The sequence below is a fragment of the Monopterus albus genome, unplaced genomic scaffold, assembly GCF_001952655.1.
Source record: "Monopterus albus unplaced genomic scaffold, M_albus_1.0 scaffold16.1, whole genome shotgun sequence".
Classification (NCBI taxonomy): Eukaryota; Metazoa; Chordata; class Actinopteri; order Synbranchiformes; family Synbranchidae; genus Monopterus; species Monopterus albus.
The window spans coordinates 438,502-458,103 of record NW_018127896.1 but is presented as its reverse complement, the minus strand read 5'-3'; the positions used below and the strand labels follow the sequence as shown (position 1 = coordinate 458,103).

The following is a 19,602-nucleotide window of genomic DNA, read 5'->3' as shown; positions in this document are numbered from 1 at the left end:
CGTCGCCTGATGCTCGCTGTTGTGAAACAGTATGTCGAACGTGACCTCGCGGCCCAGCATGTCGTCAATAGCCGGCTTCACCACGCTGTGGAAGTCCCGGGCCGAGAACGAGTCATCCAGCATGTTGCTGACCTGCCAACACAGCCACCACCTGTTTGTCCTGACTGTTCCCGCTGCAGCCTGTCATCACTCTGTGTGTGTGTTACCTTGTATTTCTTCCCCAGCAGCTCCAGTGGATCCAGCTTGACCTCTGACCTCAGAGCGCGGCCGAACATCAGGAGCTTCGCATCTGAATCTGACAAACACACATGAAAAGTGTTTTATGGACAGTGTGAAGTTTGATGTGTGTGATCAACATCCTCAAACTCTGAGTGTGTTAAGTCTGACAGTGTTGTGGCAACATTTCACCTCGGTTCACACACAAATGAACTAGTTTTAAGCACTTTGTCAGGACGAGGACGAGGGCAGGTCACTGCAGGAAAATCAAGAAAACCCCAAACCAAGCTGCAATAAAAAAACGATGAAACCTAGAACTACACAGGATCCGCTTTGCAGCAGCTCACAGTATCTCCCTTTGGAAAAGGCACGTTTCCTCCTGGAGGCTTGAATCTCTTTGTTTTACTGAATTAAAACTGCAACATTTTCATTTTATTTGCAAAACACTCCTGATGGCGTCATTGTTCTTGGCTGGTGAGGCCCAAAGTCTGGCTCTATCGAGTTACATGAAACCATCTGCCACTGCCACATCAGTAAACTCTGAACCTATGCAGATGTTTACTGAAGTTGGATCTTCCCTGACTGTAACGCTGCAGCAGCAGCCTGCCCGTGGTTTTCTTGTTTTCTGATGCATTTCTCTGTTCTAGAAAACAATTCTAGAAAACTAAAACTCTGAGGTGTCGGAGGTGACAAGTTGCCTTTTGAGCAGGGTAGGAAACTGAATGAGGCAGCAGACCTCGACAGGTCAGGTGAGCCACATAGGGGACGCCGTCCCTCTCTCCGTAGTACACCCCGAAGTGGGAGAAGTACTTGTTCCTGGGATACTCCACGATGTCGCCTGGGAACAACTTGGGATGGGAATGTTTCTGCAACAATGACAGACAAAATGTGGTCAGTGTGTAGTCAGACGTCTGGTCAGATATGATACAGGAGGCCACACCTTGACTGTTCAAGGAAACGGCCAGGCCTGCATCCAGCTGTGTTCACGTTTTGGGCTGGGTCCTGCTCCATGTCTAGACATACTGCTTCAAACAGGACAAAAAGCTCGACCTGTCATTAAAACAATGCCCAAAGACATGAGACAGTTCTACAGAACCTGACACACTGGAGCCCCAACATTAAACAGGGCTGGTGTCAGTGGTCATTCAGTTTAGTGGCCTGTGGATTCATCACACCAGATTGTGAAAGCTGCTCCTGAAACATCCAGGACTTTGCCTCCGTCTCGTTTATCACTGGTGATATCTAGCGGGAGTCGTGCCAGAACTCAGCAGCTGTGTTCAACCACTACAAACACCAGAGTGGCCAAAGTGGGAAGCCACAAAATGAGAAGCATGAACAGCGTCATCTGCCGGCAGACTGTCAGACTACACGGTGCCTCTGCTTCCTACTGCTGCACGGCACAGCGATATGTCTCTTTATTAACACTACCACCGTGTGCAAACCAAGTCGCTGTACGAAAAGCAATGGCTGCAACTTTTGAACTGAGGCGTCTGCTGAGCTGCAGCAGATGCTTTTCAGTTTGAGCAGGAAGTCATGTTGATAAGTCACTGACAGACTGCAGATAAAACCACACCCACCTGTGGCCTCATAAACAAATCTGTGCCTTTAAAGGCGGCACAGGAACGTGGAGTCTGCAGCCAGGCTGGCAGCTGGGAGACTAAATGCCACCACGCTGATGTTACACGTTGGTCATCTTACTTTGTGTCTAATTAGCACTACATACAAACTTCACTCCACGAGACCGTCATCAGTTCTGCAGGTATATGGTCACAAACCAAAGCAGTCGACAAACTGCTGAGGGAGCTGCAGGACAAGTCAGAGGATCAGCAACATTCACAGTGTGGGAGTCCCAGACTGATCAGTGGACACGGTTTTAGTTTTTGTCAAAGTTTGACACAACCAAGTTTGATCCAATCAGAAAAATTAACTATTTTCATATGCAAGCAATAGTTTGTTATTGTGAAGCAAAAAAGCCAAATATTTGCTGGTTCCAGCTTCTCAGACAGGAGGATCGATGCATTTCTTTGTCTCTTTGTGACAGTAAACTGAATGTGTTTGGGTTTAGGAACAAAAGAATTTCAAGATGCTAAATTAGGTTGTTTGAAATTATACTGCATCACTAAAGAACACACATAACTGAGGTTATGGGGTGAGCCATGGCTTCTGTCACATTTTCCATCAATGTGGAGAAGCATTTTGGACAGAGGCCCCCCCTGGGTATGCTATCAAACTGTGGACGACTTGATGGGGTGTGAAGTTCCCTTTTTTAAAAACACAGTCCAGCAGCTAATGGTTGTTTCCAAGTGTTAAACTCAAAAGTCAGTCAGTGAATTTTAGTAACAAAGCTTCACATCTGTTTGTTTTAACTAGAGACTGTTCATTTGTTGCCCTTTCACAGCTCATCCCACATTGAGCTACGCAGCATCAGTAAACAACGCATTAGCCAGTAATAAAACCACCGGTTAAAAGCCTGATATAAAGACTTTACATTTCACAGACAGATTTCTCACTAACTGAAAAACAGATTCACTTTCAGACAAATAACGACCAGTTGTACTCACCAGGCCCATGGGTTCAGGTGTTGTGTCGCTGCCTTCAGCTGCTTCTGAGATAAAGTCCCCAGCACACACACATACACACATACACACACACAGGGACCCCACCTGCTTTACATACAGGCATGAAGAACTGAAGCTCAGTCACAGCAGACTGAGCTCGCCCCATCACACCCACACATCTGTGAGTGCCTGCGTCGCGTCCTAGCTTCACTTCACTCGTAATCTCAGAGGTGGGGGACATCTCTGTGGGCTCTTCATGAGGTGACCAGCCAGGGAGCACCATGAGCCCCTCAGCGTCCTCCATCTCTGGGCGTGTGGTGCAGGTGTTTCCTAAACAGAGAGCATGAAAGAGGAAGTGGCTTCCACCAGACTGGTTTTATTACAGATATGAAGGCACTGAACAGAGAGAGGGGGCAGCGCTGGCTCAGTCATGATCACATCAGGGCTCTGGGATGCAGGCAGCCATGAAGGTCCACACGTGTGTCACCTTAACCAGGTCCAGGTTTTGCCATTTTTAACATAATTTAACATCAAGATCCTTGAAGTGTTCTTTCAAGCTCACTGGAGGGTTTCTAGAAACTCCCATGTGAACAAAAGGAACAAAAGGTTGAAACATCAAACTGCAGAATTTAAAATACGCAGACTGCAAAACAGGGATTTCAAAGAATCTGCCTCCAACACAGTAACTCAAGTTCACTCTGTAGCTTTCACCCATGATCTTCATCAGTGGGTCAAGGAGCAGCTCTTACAGCTGAGCTCGTGGGTCAACATGTCACCTCCAGGTCACCTGATCAAACTGAGCACTGATGAAGACCATGGAAGGCAGCTGAAAGCTCTGTTGGAATCGTTTTGTCAGTTTTATTTCCCAATCGATGTTTGTGCGACTTTCCCCACATATGGAACATCACAACCATTAACTGAAAATCAGAGCAGCTCTTTGCCTTGTGTGACTGTAAACCCTGGTTTTTAAATGACACGTCAGAAGAACAGAACACTTCCTTCAGCATTTTCTGACATCTGATAGATGGAATGATCAATGGAGAAAGTAGCTTAGGAGCAAAACAGGCAGTTGTTCTGGTACTGCTGCTGTGGGTCGTTTCTGTTGGACAGTCCAGTAAAATGTGTCCTAATTGTTAAGTGTCTGATGAACTGCTCCATGAAGAGCTTAGAAAATTCTCCTTGTTAGACCAATAAAAGCTGGATCAGCACAAAAATATGATGCTTAAAGGAACAGTCCGCCCTGTGTTGCTCACTTGTCTAATTAAAAAAAAGGTAAAATTACACAACTAGAGTATATAAACACAACTTGATGACAACATCCACAGGTGTGATCTCTTTCTCTTTCATAACTTTTGCTGTAACGTTCTATAAAAGTGCCCACTGCTTCTTCCATACAGCCCTTATAAAAGTCTGGCAACAATCTGGATTTTAAATATCCAAACGTTTAGACACAGTTGGCCAGAGCTGCCCTGTGAGCCTGGACCCGACTCGACAGCCTATCAAACATGAGACGGAGACGTCAACGCTACCCCAGAGCTTCACCGGAAATAAATGACAGGGCTCTGCCAAAACAAGACACGAGGTGAACAGCTGAGCCTGTGCCGTGTTTACTGCAGAATTATAAAAATAGAGTGGATCTCAAGTTTCTCAGTGTGAAGGAAAATGATTTAATAAAATCAGTCGTTTCATGGCTAAATTCTTACATTTACTCCCTGAAGTGTCAAACAGGCTGATTTCACAGAGTCTGGTCTGAAAACAAGCAACATAAGCTGCAAATATCTTCTGAACTCTAAGACAAATCACCTACATCTGGACTGCCAAAACATTTCATGATAAAGATTTAAAGATTCTGGTTCATTTGGGCCAAAACAAACAGTGACAGATCCTCCCATGTGATGGCATCAGCCTCTGTTTAGCTCTGTGGCTCAGCTCAGCAAGGAGTGGGTGACATTTAAATTCTTTTAAACTGTTCAAGTGTGTAGAGGATGTGGTATTAGGGCCACTGTTAAGAAAATCTTCTCAGATAGTGTAAATAAACCTTTAACCCTGAAAAATAAGATTCGTTACAGGAACAGTTGTAATTTCAAGAGAAAAAGTCAATATTAAGATAAAAAAGGAAAGTTAATTTTATGAGTAGTCAGTTTTAAAAGGAAAAATGTTTCACAAGAATAAAGTTTAAGAGAAAAAAGTTGTAATGTGTTTTGAGAAACTTTTATGCTCAAGTGAAGAATTCCTATAAAGTTTTAATGTACTAAGGCCAAATATAACAGAACATGTGTTAAAGTGGAGATAATAATGATATGGTGTCTGTGAGTGAAGCTGTGTGACACGTCAGTGGCTTTACAGCAAAAGAAAATCATTTTAAAGGTTGTGTAACATTATGACTTGACTCCTGAAGCTGAACCTCATCTTGATATGTCTCCTCATAATAGTGTCCCTAATCCTCTAGTTTTTATTAATGAGGTAGCGGCTCACTGTGCATTTCACAGTTGTGTGATAAGAAATCTTTTATTATAAAAATGTCTAAACTTTCCTTTTATTGCAGTTTTGAAACACTTTTCCCCAAATTTAACTCCGTCCTATTTCCCCCTTTAAACCTGCAGCAGCCCAAGAACCAGGCTGAACTTTGCTTTAATTCATCATCAGTCCTGTTGCCGTCAGAGGAAACCTGTCCCTTGTGTCAGTCGACCTGCAGCAGCTGTAAAACTAAACATTTCATCGGGTTCAGCTCCATGAGGCGTACAACCCCAGAGAAACCTGACCACACTCAGTGGTTTGACTGTGTGTGAGCACGGAGCGCGTGCTCACACACACTTTAATGCCCATTTATAAGTCAGTGCAGCATTACAGTCTGTTCAGTCTGTCAAAGGCACCTGAGTTTAGCTCTGAGCTGAGCTGGAGGTTCACCAGTGTATACACAACACACACACACACACACACACACACAAAGCTGTGCATGTATCAGGGCAGCTCACAACACATGGACTGGGGCCCTGCCTCACCACCACTGTAACAGGACGGAGCTGTGTGACCCTGCAGTGTACGAGCCCTGTAGGCATTACATGCATCTGCAAGGGGTAGCAACACCTGGGATCTGTGGTCACTGCGAAACAGGTGGACAGCTGCTGCTTCCACTAGTCCATAGTGACAGACAGGCACTTCAGCTGGATTTCTGATCAAACACACCCAACAACTATGGAACCTAAAGGAACTTTCCCCAGGAAGCAGGAACCTGTGTTTGCCCCAGAGGAATCAGGGTCTGGATTAGTTTCTGTGCCCTAGTCCTACCCCCCAGAACGTCCCTCATCGAGGCAGGCCCTCCAAGAACTACCAGGGTGAGACCTGCAGCTCTAAATGATCCCAACTGGTCAAATACTGGGCAGTATTCTTAAAACTCTGGACCTAAAAGTTCCTGCTGTGGCTTCCTATTTGCAATTCTGTTACAGCTGATGAAGCCAACCAGATCGAAGATGGACTAAAAAACTGCAGCTTCTTGAATGTGAGAAGTTGCATATGTTCTGTTTTGTATCACTGTAAAGTGAAAATCTAAAACCTGAAGACAAAACAATATACTGAACTTTGTCACCTTGAACTCGGGGAAATGATCATGAACTGAATAAGTGAAACTTCATCTTTCAATGAAGCAATGTCTCAGAAGATTATTTTAAACCCTTCCTTTGCTGCTTCTCATCTCAAAGCCCTTCAGATTTTACCGTGCAATCACTTAGAGGCCCTGCCCTCTAGTTTGGGATCTAATGATCCAATGATTTGATGTGCTGATTACTTCTGTAATACTCTGGTTACTAGTTGTGTCAGTAAAACCAAAGCCAATCAGCTGTCTAACTCCTCGTTGGGCTTCTGAGAAACTCTCTTAGTGTTTCCCTCCTCCGTGTGCTGAGCTAGCCCTGATACACGCCTCTCTCTCACCCTCACACACGCCCTCTAGCTGTGCTCCTGACTTGGACTCTGCTGAGTGTCTTTGCCCCAGCTCAGCCCGTTGATGGGTGTGTGTTTGTCCCAGCTGTCCGTGTTGTGTCCATGCTTCCTCTGGTGGCGTTTATAGTTGTCCCAGTGGCCTGTGGTGTAGCTGCACTCGGCGCAGGCGTAAGGCTTCTCGCCCGTGTGCCGCAGCATGTGCCTCTTCAAGTTCATGCTCTGGTTGCAGGAATAGCCACAGACGCCGCAGTGGAACGGCTTGGCGCCCGAATGGATGCGCTCATGTCGCCGCAGGTTGGCCAGGTTCCCACAAGCGTAGCTGCATGACAGGCACTGGTAAGGCTTCTCGCCCGTGTGCACGCGCAGGTGGCGTTTGAGGTTGTCGAGGTGAGAGGAGGTGTAGGGGCAGTGCGTGCAGCGGTGGGGTTTCTCCTCGGAGTGGGTGTGGGCGTGGCGGGCCAGGTGGTTGGGGTAGTGGGACAGGAAAGGGCAGTGAGGGCAGCGGTACAGCTTAGTGCCTCGCTGGCCCCGGCGGGATCCCCGAGACATAGCCGGGCTGCAGGGGGGCCCCCGCCCGTCTTTAGAGAGCAGGTCCAACGAACAGCGGCGACACACCTGAGGACAAAAGGACTTGGTCAGAGGACGACTCTCCTGTGAGGACATTCACTCTGTACTCAAGTACAACTTTGACATACTTTATTTCACTTGAACATTTCCACTGTGCTACTTTATAGTACTACACCTCACTGCAATTCAAAGACCAATATTACTTCTTTATTGCATCACATTTATCTGACAGCTGTAGGTACTTTTTTACAAAAGTACAACACAATAAAGATGAAACCTCTGGGCTTGTGAGCCTCTACGACAAGGGCGTGTAGTTGTGTGTCCTTGTCAGTTCCAAAGTTTATCTGGTGACCTTCTGGAGGGACCCAACCCCTAGGTTGGGAACCACCATGAAACCAGCTCTACTACTGCTAAAATAATGCAAACAGGACTGTTGTTCTGGAGTAGCTGTAAGAACTCTGACTTATCAGTATGTTTACTTTGGTTTATTGCCTATTTATTTATGCAGGGCCCTTCATCACTGTGCACTCAGAGCCATTAGCTTTACAAGCAGCTTGGCTCACTGGGATTTCCTGCCTCTCAGTCTTCTGATGGACTGATCCGATGCTCTGATCGAATTTGGGGAACCAAAGTGTGCAGACACGACCCAGGGCCGATGCACAGAGTGCTACAGGAAGCAGCTTGCTCGAGGCTCTTTGAGATGTTTCCACTTCTCACTGGAGATGTGATGGGGAGCCCTGGGTTTTTAATCTCAGTGGAGTCGTTAACACCTTTAGGTTGTTGTTTTCAGGTGTGTCTTTAGACTCACATGAGCCAAGGTGTGAATGGCTGTTAAGATGCCTGGGGATGGGTGTCAGGACTGCACCGGAAGTGGATCAGAACCAGCCTTACTGGCCAGGTGTGTTGGCCACACAAGGAGTCTGATTCAGGTACAGTGGCTCTCAGTGTGCATGGGCAATTGTAAATAGTACAGCCGCAGAACTAATGGAGCTTCTCAGATGAGACGTGAACCATTTCGATGAATCTCCAGCTGCCAACTAACAGCGCTTAACACATACCACAACCCAGACGGCTGAGGATATATACACACACACACACACACACACACACACACACACACACACACACACACACACAATCTCTGTACATATTCCAGGAAAGATACCTAAACATAAAGAAACTTTCTCAGAAAGAGAAGAGCATAAAATGAGAACGTGTGAGTGTTTGACAGAGCAGGTTTTGTTTAAGCAACATGAAATTAACCCCGACATTTAACAAATGACTGTGAATAATATGCACTGTAACACAGCAACAGACTGAATCAGTCACACCGACTTTGGAGGGTACGTTATGTGGATGAGGAAGTACGTGGTGGACAGAGTTTTACTGTTTGTTGTTGCCATGAGAACAAACAACATTTCACAACCTACAGTACATTTTCACATTCAGATGAGGAAGTAAAGCCTCATCACAACAATAAAAACTAAATACACTGAGCCTGTGACCCACACACCTGAGCAATAGCACACGTACCTGTCCCCCATCGCCCTCCCCCTCCCCCTCGGCCTTGTCCCCCTCCAGGTCGGCCTCTTCCAGGGTCAGGCCACACAGCCGGCAGCACAGGGGGAACAGGAGGACTGGGAGCGGTGCAGAGGGAGAGCCCAGACCCCCCACCGTCTGGAGGTAGCCCGAGTCCTGGGACACCCGCAGGGTCAAGTCTGACACCACTGCATGGACACGACAGACAGAGTGACGCATTAACAGGTGCTGGCTTAACATCAAACCAGTCTGATTTTACTTCCAGCGTGCTCTGTGTTCTTTCATTGAACCATTAAAACCTCTAAGAAAACCCTGCAAGTGACTCTCTGCAGGTTTTCCTGACGAGAAACATCTCTTCCACCCTAAACTTACTCCTTTACTTCTTCCATCTTTAAAATGTGAACAAGTCCCTTCTGGGTCTCATTTCCTCTGACGTCTCGTTGGTGAATCTAGTGTTTCACTCTGTACTGGACGAGTTAATGTTCACACTTTCGTCTCAAACTGATGCAGTTGAGTGCAGGTTAGTTTCAGGTCAGTAGCCACCAGAAAATTTATGTTCCTCATTTTAAACTCTTTCAGTTTCAATGTGTCGCTTCCTCTTTTCTGCTCAGTGCTTCTTAAATTAAGGTTTTCCCGTTAGACTTTAAGAATCTGGTTTCTTCTAGGCAGACCATATTTTCTATTTTCTATTTTCTATTTTCCCTGCCCTCAGGAATCTCATCATCATCTCAATCTCTTCCAAAACCCTCATATGCTCAGTGAATTTTACTTTGGGTGTGTGGTACTTCTGACCCAAGCACTGAGCTCAGGAGGACCCAGCGTGTTCAGAGCGAGTACACAACACCAAGTGCTCCAGTCAAACCTCGGGCACAAACTCCACGTCATGTTTTCTACATTATCTTTCACTGTTTGTCTCATGTATTCACTTAAGGAGCAGCATCCTTGTGGTTCCACACACATCTGAGGTTTTACTCCCCCCAGTTCAGGTCACATGCTTCATCTACATCATGATTTATGCACCAGGTCTGTTTCCACTGCTATTTGTCTTTTGTTTTTAATCAATATCACAACTTTTCCACATTTTCTCTTTCTTATCTCTGGCATTTTCACCCAGGCTTCCTTTAATGCAAACTGAAAATGGATGCAAACAGCTGGGTGTCCCCCCCACCTACTATTTCAGTGTTAAAGCCAAAACCACATGACTGAATACTAGACCAACTGATGTCACTCTGACTCAGCTACATCACATTTATTCACTTAAGGATGAACAAATATAACCATTTGCCCAGATGTACAGCCAAGACCTCATAGCTGTTCTGTGGATGTGACAGAGGTCACTGCATCTTCCAACAAACCACAGAGGTTTGATTCAACACTGGTGCAACCGACAGTTACAGTGTATGTTTGTTACTGATTACTTTTCAGTGAATTGTGTGATCGATAAGACAGAGTTAACAGGGTCTTCAGATGTCGTTTTGTCCGACCCAGTGTTCAAACTTCACATTGATATGAAACAGAAATGCAGCAGATTCTTGTTTTATCAGATAAATTGATTAACTACTTGCTTGAGAACAAATCTATTTGGGTTCACAGCTGTTAAAAACTGACCCACCCAGGAGCCTAATGTGTCAGTTTGGTGCAGAAACAGCGGAGCTGCCCTGCTCAGGTTGCCCTAGGCTAAAGTCAGAGAGCTGAAGCGATCAGCTGATTAATCCACTAGTTGATCAACAGAAACATTTTCCTGTCTCTGCCTTTTTTTCAAGCAAAACATTCTACACATTATCAGTTCATAGACCACAGTCATTGCACACATCGAGTTTGACTTCAGACAAAACATCTGAAGACGTCACCTCAGATTCTGCAAAGTTTATTTTTTCATATACCAATCAAAAACTAAGAGTCAGATTAATCAAACAAGAAACTAATTGTTGGTTCCAGCCCTAGAACTGTGTGTCATGTATTAACTCTTGAACTGACTGTGTAGATGAACGTTTGTAAGGTGTGTTACCTTCTTCACTTTCACTGTTTGTTTTTTTTCCGTCGCGCCGTCTCTTCTCCTTCTCCCTCCTCTGAGGTCTCTCCTGTGTGTGCATGCGCTGGTGTCTCCGCAGGTTTCCCAGGGAGCTGCAGGCGTAGCTGCACTGGGGGCAGCGGTACGGCTTCTCCCCGGTGTGTGTGCGGGCGTGGCGCTGCAGGTTGACGAGCTGGGCCGAGGCGTATGGGCAGGCGGGACAGCGGTACGGCTTCTGGCCGTCATGGATCCTCATGTGGCGTTTCAAGTGGTTGGAGTAGCGTGAGGTGAAGGCGCACAGAGAGCAGGAGTAGAGTTTATGAGGGATGTCACCAGCTGCACTCGTCTTACCCACACTTCTCTTCCTGCTGGAGCCGCCGCTAATGGATCTGTCAGACGGGTGTGAGCCCTCTACCTGAGAGGAATCGACGGAGGCTGCATGCTGGAGGCCTTCCTCACAGGTCAGACAGTAAAGCTCAGTCCCCAGGTCCAGGCCTGGGACACAGAGGAGGAAAACAACTTTAATCACACTATTAGAATAAAAGAAGTCAGAGGCAACAAATCACAATGACTCTGGTTCAAAGTCAAACCAAGACACGTTGAAATCTCAGTGGAGATCCCACATTTATGAACCAAACACATCGGGCTGAAATGTGGCAAACTTTTGACTTTGAATATTTCGCTCAGTGTAAAACATCACACAACTTAAAGGCACAGAATGATCTGACAGTTGTTTGTTACTACTACTAGTGAGCAGTAGGAGGTGGAAGCTGCCTGTTTAACGCTCATCACATTTAGCTTCTTTAACCAGGTAAAAAGGCCCACTGAGGTTTGCAACCGTTTTTGCAAGGGAGACCAGGCAGCAGCAACAGATTCAGACACGAAACAGACGACATGAACACACAGTGGGTTTTCAAAGCTACAGCAGCCTGTAATTCAGTCTATGATACAAAGATTAATTAACCTCTGCACACTATTCCAAGTAACTGGAGCACAAAACATGATGACTTTCTTTCCCATCTCTGTGTGAACACAGCAGCTCCTGTGAACTAGGATAATTACTGGAAGAGCTCTGTAAAAAAAAAAAAAAATGTCTGCAAAGATGTGAGGAAGTTAAAATCTAAAATAAAATCTAAAGCAGCTTTATGAATATAAGCATATCAAAGGTGAAGAGATGGAGACAGTCAGCCATCTGTGCAGGACAGAGCACAATGATGCACCCATCTTAAATCTGGAGGATGAGGTGGTTTCTCTTCTACTATTGCTGAAGAAGAAAAATGTAAAACGTTCCGACTCTTACTGAGATCTAAGCTCGTCCCCAGAGGCGCATCCCCCAGAAGCTGCCCACACCCTTTACAGGAGAGGAATGCTGGGAAGGTGGAGTCTGCTGGTGCTGAAGGGTCGTCCTCAACGCTCAGAGAGAAGACCGTCACACCTGGAGGACAACACAGGTGCTTAGCTGATTCTTAGACAGGAGACACCAGCCTATCATGCTATTTAAAATCTGTGAAATCTAAACTTAATTTGTGTTAATTTCATGAATGAACTATATTAACAAGCTCCATCAAATGTGTGGTGCTTAGTCTTCTTTGGCAAAGCACTTTACAGTTTAAGTTTTTATTTCCGGTCCATAAAAGACTTTCCTCTTTACACTGAGCTTTTATTTTGATGGTCTGACGAGGCAAACTTTCAATCACCTGCCAAAATGTCTTGTATAGACAACAACTAGACGAACAGTCACTATATTGTCCACCTAATATTTGTACAGACTGGTGTGTGTGTCACTGACCGGCCACCCTGTCCAGCCCCATGAGCTCCGAGTCCCCGAACTCCAGCTCTCCACTCAGCAAGAAGTCGCTCTCCAACACCAGGCAGCTCGGCTCACACACCACCGCCCCATCCTCTGACTCCACTGAACACACAGACATTTCTCTTGATTACTTTCTTAAAACAGATGTTCAAACATTTTGTACGAGCAGCAAATTAAAACACAGTGAGCTGGGTGAGAGTGAAACCACAACGGGTCAGAGACTGAGCAACAGGTCTGCTCCTGGTTTTCATATGAACTGAAACACAAATCAGATTCCTACCTGAGCGTCTGACCCAGTGCCTCTGGGTGTCTGCCTCACTGATACTAATAATAACAACAACACACCTTTTGGATCATATTATTCAGACTGGCACCAAACAAACTATTACAGAACATGTTTGACCTGCCAAATTATTTTATTTTAGCAGAATGAGGGCTGCAAATGTTTTCCAAGCAATATTCTAACCAAGTAAAACTAACTTGCATTTCAAACTAGGATGGATTAATAAATGTTTTATTCTGACACAGAAATCACATCCTGTGTGACAGTGGGTTTCTGCTCCAAACTAAATCTGGCTTGTAATGAGACAGAAAGCAGAATGACAACTTTGACTTGTGCTCAGAAAAAGTAAAAGAAGAAGATGGACAAGAGTATAAGAGTTGGAGAGGAAGCGGGAAAGTAAATGAGGAGAAAACAGAAGCAGGCAAGCAAAGGAAACCAGTGAGGATGAGATAAGTGCAGAGGAGGAAGAGCTGGAGGGGGAGGAATGAGGCTGAGAGTCAGGAAAAGGAAGAGGACTGAATAAAGATGAGAAACAGATGATACATGACATTTGAATACACTGAAATTGCTGTTTTGACACAACAGTGACTGAGCCTAAATCCATTTTTGCTTTTCAGTAACTCACTCCATTGTACAGAAAGCAATGCATTTAACATTTTCACTGAGCCCAAAGATGATTTCCATGGTTTTCAGCCTGAGCACCGTGCGCAAGGCAGAAAATATCAACAAGATATAACTCTAAAGGAAAAACAGAGTACACAAACAAACCACATGATCACGAGCTGCGTACTCAGTAATCAGACATTATTTTGAAATGTATATAATGACACCCCTCCATTTGTCCATCAGGCTTGTTACATATAAGGGAAAACCTGTAAAATGCAGCGTGGGCAGCACATGAGGTGTAGGTGTACTGGAAGCAACCTGTTTTCCAAAGAACCTGAAATCAGTGCCGCAAACCTACAGGTCCCCGATGTAAACAGGTGGTATTAAGGGAAAGTAACTCGACAAGATGAACCCTGAACAAAGACATTATTAACATACTTTGCAACAAAGATGACAGTTGATTGATTGACAATGATGACAACATTTCAATATTAATGCAAGAATCTCCCTGAGTAGGACTTTAAAGACATAAGAGACATGAAGGTGAGGCAAAGGAACACATGCTAAGAGGAAGGGAATAAGAGAAACAGGAAGCAATGAGAGAAAAGGAGGAGGACAGGAAGGAAAGGAGGGAGCAGAGGGGAGGTCAGGTGAAGCCTTGTGAAAAGGAAGCAGACCAAGTGAACCACAACATTCAGGATAAGATAACACACAAACACGTCTCCAAGTGTCTTCCTCTCCGATCGACAAAGAGGAAGGGACCTGCAAAGCCACTATGTTAGACCAGTTAGGCAACTTTTCATATGGCCGTGTCCTGTGCAGGCATTTAGTATAAACCACTACAAACACGTCCTAACATAAGATTATGTTAAAGTAGCTTTGACATGAGCAGGCAGTAGAAGAGAGTCGCTTCCTCAAACCCAGACAGTGATTTAAGATGTGCCAAGTTAGATCCAGAATCAAACAGGTCAACTCACGTTTCACTGGCTGCGGGTTGGATTGTTTTCTCCGCGGCATCTTTGCCTCGTTTCGTCCCAGATCCTGCTCCGCTTGTGGGAGACACCTCACGCGCAGTCCGTCAGCCAGCCAGGCAGCCAGCTAACTGCATGTCATCACCGTCATCATCATCTCCTCCTTCCTCTTCCTCCAAAGGAGAGTAACAGCGGTGGTGTCATCACTACCGAATGAAACGTAGCGTGTACAAGGAATTTAAAACTCAACACTTCATTAAGTTCAATAAGTCATACACTACACTTATTTCTAGCGGGCTTTAAACATCACCACACACCTTCCACTTTAAATCTAAGTCGCGGTTCTTTCTGTTATTGTTTCGCAGTAAATAGTCGGAACCATCTTGCTAGCCATGTAGCTAGCCAGCTAACTTAAACAGTAACAACGCAAGCTGTCGTTTCAAGTTTAAACTTTAACAAAACCCACATTAGTAGATATCAACTTGTCAATAAAATTACCTGTGATATAGTCCACAATAATTATACCGTCGTTTAAAAAAGTGTCATTTAGTAGCAAACGCACACCGATGCCGAGCTACGCCGGGTCCGGGTGACGTCACTGACAGGAGCAGAGGGTTGTGGGCGTTGTAGTTCCTCGTTTATCGAGCCCCCTACAGAGGAAGCACGCAGTTTCCTTTGGGGTAACAATTTTTGTTGGCATATGCATGGATGCGTTACTGAGCGGGACTGCTGGGCACAAAGACACACAGAACTACTACTGAGACCCACAAATAAATAAACAAAGTGACTGCAAGCACACAAAAAGGACCACAAAGAGACAAATCCCGCAGACACAAAAAGGCACTAGATGGTACTATAACATGGGAAATAGAGACAGTCGACAGATTATCCTGCATAGCTACAGCACACATCTACAGGCAGCATACATCTGTACATGTTTCCAAAAATAGACATTTATAATATACATTTACAATAATTAAATGAAAACAAATGAACAGAATTAAGAGACAGTTGGCAGGAAATGCTCCTATTATTATAGGCAAGAAAAATATGTAAAAGGTAAATGGGTTGACACTGTGAAGTGAATGAGGTGGAACCCAGATTATTCTTTACTGTCACTTACTGAATCTGATGATTTATATTAAAAATCAGATTTGATTTGAACTGAGGGTGAAACTGAATTTTTTTGGATTATGTTTTTTTTTTATCTCAAACATATTTTTAAAGCATGGAAAAGGAGAAAAATCACTTAATGACACAAACTCCTTATACTTTATAACAATGATTTATTCATAAACCGAACCATGCATACAGTGTGTCATCAGTATGGATTTAATTTTATTTAGATTGTGTTTGTTTTGTTGTTTGTTAAAAAAGTTTTAAGTGTTTTTAGCCTCAGTTTTGATTAAACTAAAGGGGATGCTATTATATTAAATAAAAAAACATTGGTCACCATTTATCCAAACATTTATTGCAATAACAAAATAAAGTACAAATGGAATTTGATTTTTTTCTGGACTTTTGCATTGGTTTGTTTTACATTCGACAGTGGTGCAACCAAAGCGCAACCTCAATGTAGGCTTGAACTACTTACTGTATATTTATAGTCAATACTAATAAAACAGGCTCTAAACATTCATCATTATTAAACGTCGGTGCATGATAAAACGACAAAGGCGTTTCTTTGCTGGACTGAACGTGATTTGTTTTCCAGATACAGACAATGACAAATTGAAAAATGGCCTATTGCAGCATTTCTTGAACAAACAAACTGTACCAGAAGTCAGAAGTTATTCTTTCCTCCAGATACGTATAAGGTACTTTTGCACAGTGAGCCTCAGATAATACTACAACTCTCTCTTTGATCTAGCAGGAGCAGAGAACGTGCACTCTTATTTTCTACCACCTTCCTCCATCAGATCAACAGTATCCTCTGTTTGTTTCTATGATTCACTCCGACTCTGTGCCTTGGCTTCCTGCTGCGCCCTCCAGGCCGCGAGCACCTCATCATCTTCAACCTCAGCTACCGCCCGAGCTCTGATCCTCTGCCTGGTTTGGGCGATGAAGGTAGCAATATTATCCTCCTCCTGCTCAGCCTCCTCCCTCCTGCTTCTCCTCCCTCCTGGCTCCCTGCTGTCATATTGTGAACAGTGGGCGTATCTTCTCTTGGAGAAGTCACTGTAGCGCTCCGTCCCCTCGTTGCTCCCCTCGAAAGCTCCGTAAGATCTCCCTGCCCGGCTGTAGCTGTGAGGTTGTGTGACCCCATTGCAGGAATATTCAGTGTCTTCACTAGACAGATCCTCATGTAACCTTGATCTGTATCTGGAGCTGTACGTTTCCTCATCCTCTTCGTCAACAGCACAGGAGGCCCTGCGGCTTGAGAAGTCGAATTCAGAAGCAGAGGCATCGAGGTCATCATACGGCTCCTCTGGCGGGCTGGTCTCTGCTCCTTGCTCTGGTTTCCTTGGAGGAGGCCTGACACTTTTCAGCCATTCATCAATGCTGGTGTCCTTATCTTTCTCCAGTGCCGGGTTGAGACTCAAGCATCCAGAGAGGCCATAGCTCCTTGGAGGTTTTTCCTTTTTCTTCGTCTCTTCAAGAAACTCCTCTTCTTTCCTCTTTTTTTCCTCCTCCTCCTCCTCATTCGCCTTCGGTTTCTTCTTCTTGTACAGAGTGCTGCGCTTGTTGTCCTCCAGGATCTTTTTCTTTTCATAGGTGGTGATCTTGTCCCTCATTTCAGACTTGATGTCTTTGTCCATGGCATCCAGTTTGTCCAGGTTGACTTCGTCCTGGAAAAGGCTGAAGAGGGGGACGCTAGTGGTGGTGATCTTGTTCTTCCTGGAGCCCAGGGCGGAGCCTTGGCCAGTGAAACCTGAGATCCTGCTTGACCTACCATCTGAGAAGACTGATGCGGCCCTGCCCCGACCCTGGGACAGAGCGCTGGTGGAGGAGGCACTGCTCAACAAGGAGGCCTTGTCATCGTCTACGCCACGGCCGGACATCCCCCCTGACGCCCCACCAAAACTGACCTCAGAGCCAGCATGTGACGGAGGAGGCAGGCTCATTTCACTCTGCTTCTGTTTGATCGTTTCAGAGACAACATTGGTGATCCAGTTTTGGATGCTGGCCAGATTGACCAGTGGTTCACCTCCGGGGCCCTGCATGGTTGGAACTGGGATGATGGGAGGAACTGGTGGTGTGAGATTCAGTGGGACAGCAGACTGGGTGGATTTTGCACTGCGAGCTTGTGAAGCTGAGGATATGACAGACGATCTGCCGCTGAGCATGGACATGTTGTCGTCACTGGGGACACTCTGCAGGCCTGTGACCCCAGCTCCAGCCCAGAAGGCTGACAGAGGTATCGTATTTCCACTAATGCAGCTCTCACTCTCCCAGTTGCACAGAGACTGACTTTCTTCTAAAGTCTTTTTTGACCGCTCCAGAATCTCCTCACGTCTTTGCCTCCTTTTGACCGTTGCAGAGTCCTCACCTCGAATCAGGTCCAAAATCTCGTCTGTATTCTCTTCCCCAAGACGCTTCTGCTGTCTCAGCTTCCATGACTGATACGCCGTCACATTGACATCTTGGAGGGATGGTGCCTTTGCTTCTCCCTCGCCATCACCTCTCTCTCCGTCTCCTACGAGGCTTTTCTCTCCATCCTCCCGATCTTTCTTGTTCCAGCCAAACTGGATCCTCTTAATGCGCCAACGCTCCAAAGGCGTCAGCTTCTCCTTGTTCTTCTGACAGAAGTTGTACATGGAGCTGGTGTCAGAGAGGATGCTGTCCACTTCATCCTCAATCTTCTTCTGTCCTTCCTCTCCTCCCTCTGTTGCAGTGTTCTCGCTGCCTTCCTCCTCCTCTTTCCTGCGGTAGCGAGCAGCAGCTTGCTCCTCAATTTCTCTTAGCCGCTGTTTCCATAAATCAGAGTAACTCGTGCAGCTGGAGGCGGACATGGTCTCTGAGGGTGGAGGACGTTTAGTGCGACGCTTCATCTGCTCTTTTATAGCTTGTATGTCCTTGCTACTGACGCTCTCCACATCTTCATCTGTACCTTCCTTTGTTTTCTTTGGCCGGCTTCCAGGAAGAGATTCTCCGTCCTCACTGTCGCCATTCAATTGCGCCTCCCACCACTCCTCGTTTTGGTATTTCTTGTTTCTGTGCTGCCACTCGCGAATCATGCTGTCAAGACCATCATCATCATCATCGTCTTCTCCGCCAACCTCAAGCTGCTCTTGAACACCGACCGACCCCTGGTTTTCCAGCCCATTCTGCACTCCGATCAGCCCGCCTCTGAGCGCCGCTGCCCCAGCAGAAGAGGCGATGCTGCTCATTACACTCTTACCATCCTCCTCCTCCTCCATCATGATGGAGTGAGCTTTCACCTCGATCATGCTCTGCTCCTCCTCTTTATCAGTGTCCTCATCATCATCATCGCCACCCTCTCCAAAGATGCGAGCACGAGTTCGAGCATCGATAACAGAGCACTGGCTGAGTGTCTCGTCGTCATCATCACGCTCCTCCATCAGGGTCTCGTTGAGTTCTCGCAGCTGCTTCAGGAAGCCTTCATTTGGGTTGATGGCACGTTTTTTCCTTATGGACGTCAAGGCCTCCATGATGGTCATGTGTTGGAAGATCATCAAGTAGGATGCCACCAGGACAGCAGAGCGACTGACGCCCATCATGGAAACCACAAGAACCTTCCCTGCAAAGAAACAACACAGCCATCACAACCCCATCTCCGTGAACTGTGTTTTTAAAGAAGTGTGACCAAGATACGAGGTGTTCAGGACATTTTACAGCCGAAAAACTGTCCTGTAGTGGACAAGTCTTGCTACAGGACACTGGGGTTTAAAGGGTAAACAATTCTGATACAGTATATTGGCTGTTACTCATCTTCTACATGCACTCAAACAAACTTCTCTCCAGATGTGGCCACAGCTGTTGCTTATAATTACATTTAAGTGTGTTATACACCATTTATTAAATGCTAAATATCAAGGATTGAAGTTGAAAATGACCCTTTATTGTGTCTTATTTGTAATTTTTGATTTTTGTAGTTGTGAGTGATTTGATGCTTTATTAGCCCAAATGATTTATTAGGCGCC

General features: G+C 45.5%; 2 protein-coding genes across 4 annotated transcripts in view; both read right to left on the bottom strand.

Moving 5' to 3' along the window:
• Window positions 1-5,545: 5,545 nt before the first annotated feature.
• LOC109955720 (zinc finger protein 513-like) lies at window positions 5,546-15,172 on the bottom strand. Of its 3 annotated transcripts, none has more exons than XM_020592133.1 (7): window positions 14,996-15,172; window positions 14,504-14,703; window positions 12,617-12,739; window positions 12,128-12,262; window positions 10,825-11,322; window positions 8,811-9,004; window positions 5,546-7,325 (listed from the first exon to the last, which is right to left on the bottom strand). In XM_020592133.1, exons 2-7 carry the CDS (start codon window positions 14,541-14,543, stop codon window positions 6,717-6,719), a joined length of 1,599 nt encoding a protein of 532 aa, XP_020447789.1. In that variant the 5' UTR covers window positions 14,544-14,703; window positions 14,996-15,172; the 3' UTR covers window positions 5,546-6,716. The 3 variants fall into 3 exon arrangements, with proteins under 3 accessions (XP_020447789.1, XP_020447790.1, XP_020447791.1); XM_020592134.1 differs by having other exon boundaries at window positions 14,504-14,670; XM_020592135.1 differs by having other exon boundaries at window positions 15,060-15,172.
• Window positions 15,173-16,013: 841 nt separating this feature from the next.
• The window catches only part of dusp27 (dual specificity phosphatase 27), an 8,716-nt gene continuing 5,127 nt past the window's right edge, over window positions 16,014-19,602 (bottom strand). Inside the window, exon 6 of the mRNA XM_020591919.1 lies at window positions 16,014-19,199. Within this exon, the coding sequence (XP_020447575.1) occupies window positions 16,441-19,199 (2,759 nt within the window). The 3' untranslated portion in view covers window positions 16,014-16,440. The remainder of the gene's footprint in view (window positions 19,200-19,602) is intronic.

Coding starts and splice junctions, on each gene's coding strand:
- LOC109955720 (XM_020592133.1), bottom strand. CDS start 14,543: ATGCCGCGGAGAAAACAATCCAACCCGCAGCCAGTGAAAC. Junction 12,263..12,616: donor GGGGCTGGACAGGGTGGCCG/GTCAGTGACACA, acceptor GTTGTCCTCCAG/GTGTGACGGTCTTCTCTCTG. Junction 11,323..12,127: donor GGGGACGAGCTTAGATCTCA/GTAAGAGTCGGA, acceptor TCTGTGTCCCAG/GCCTGGACCTGGGGACTGAG.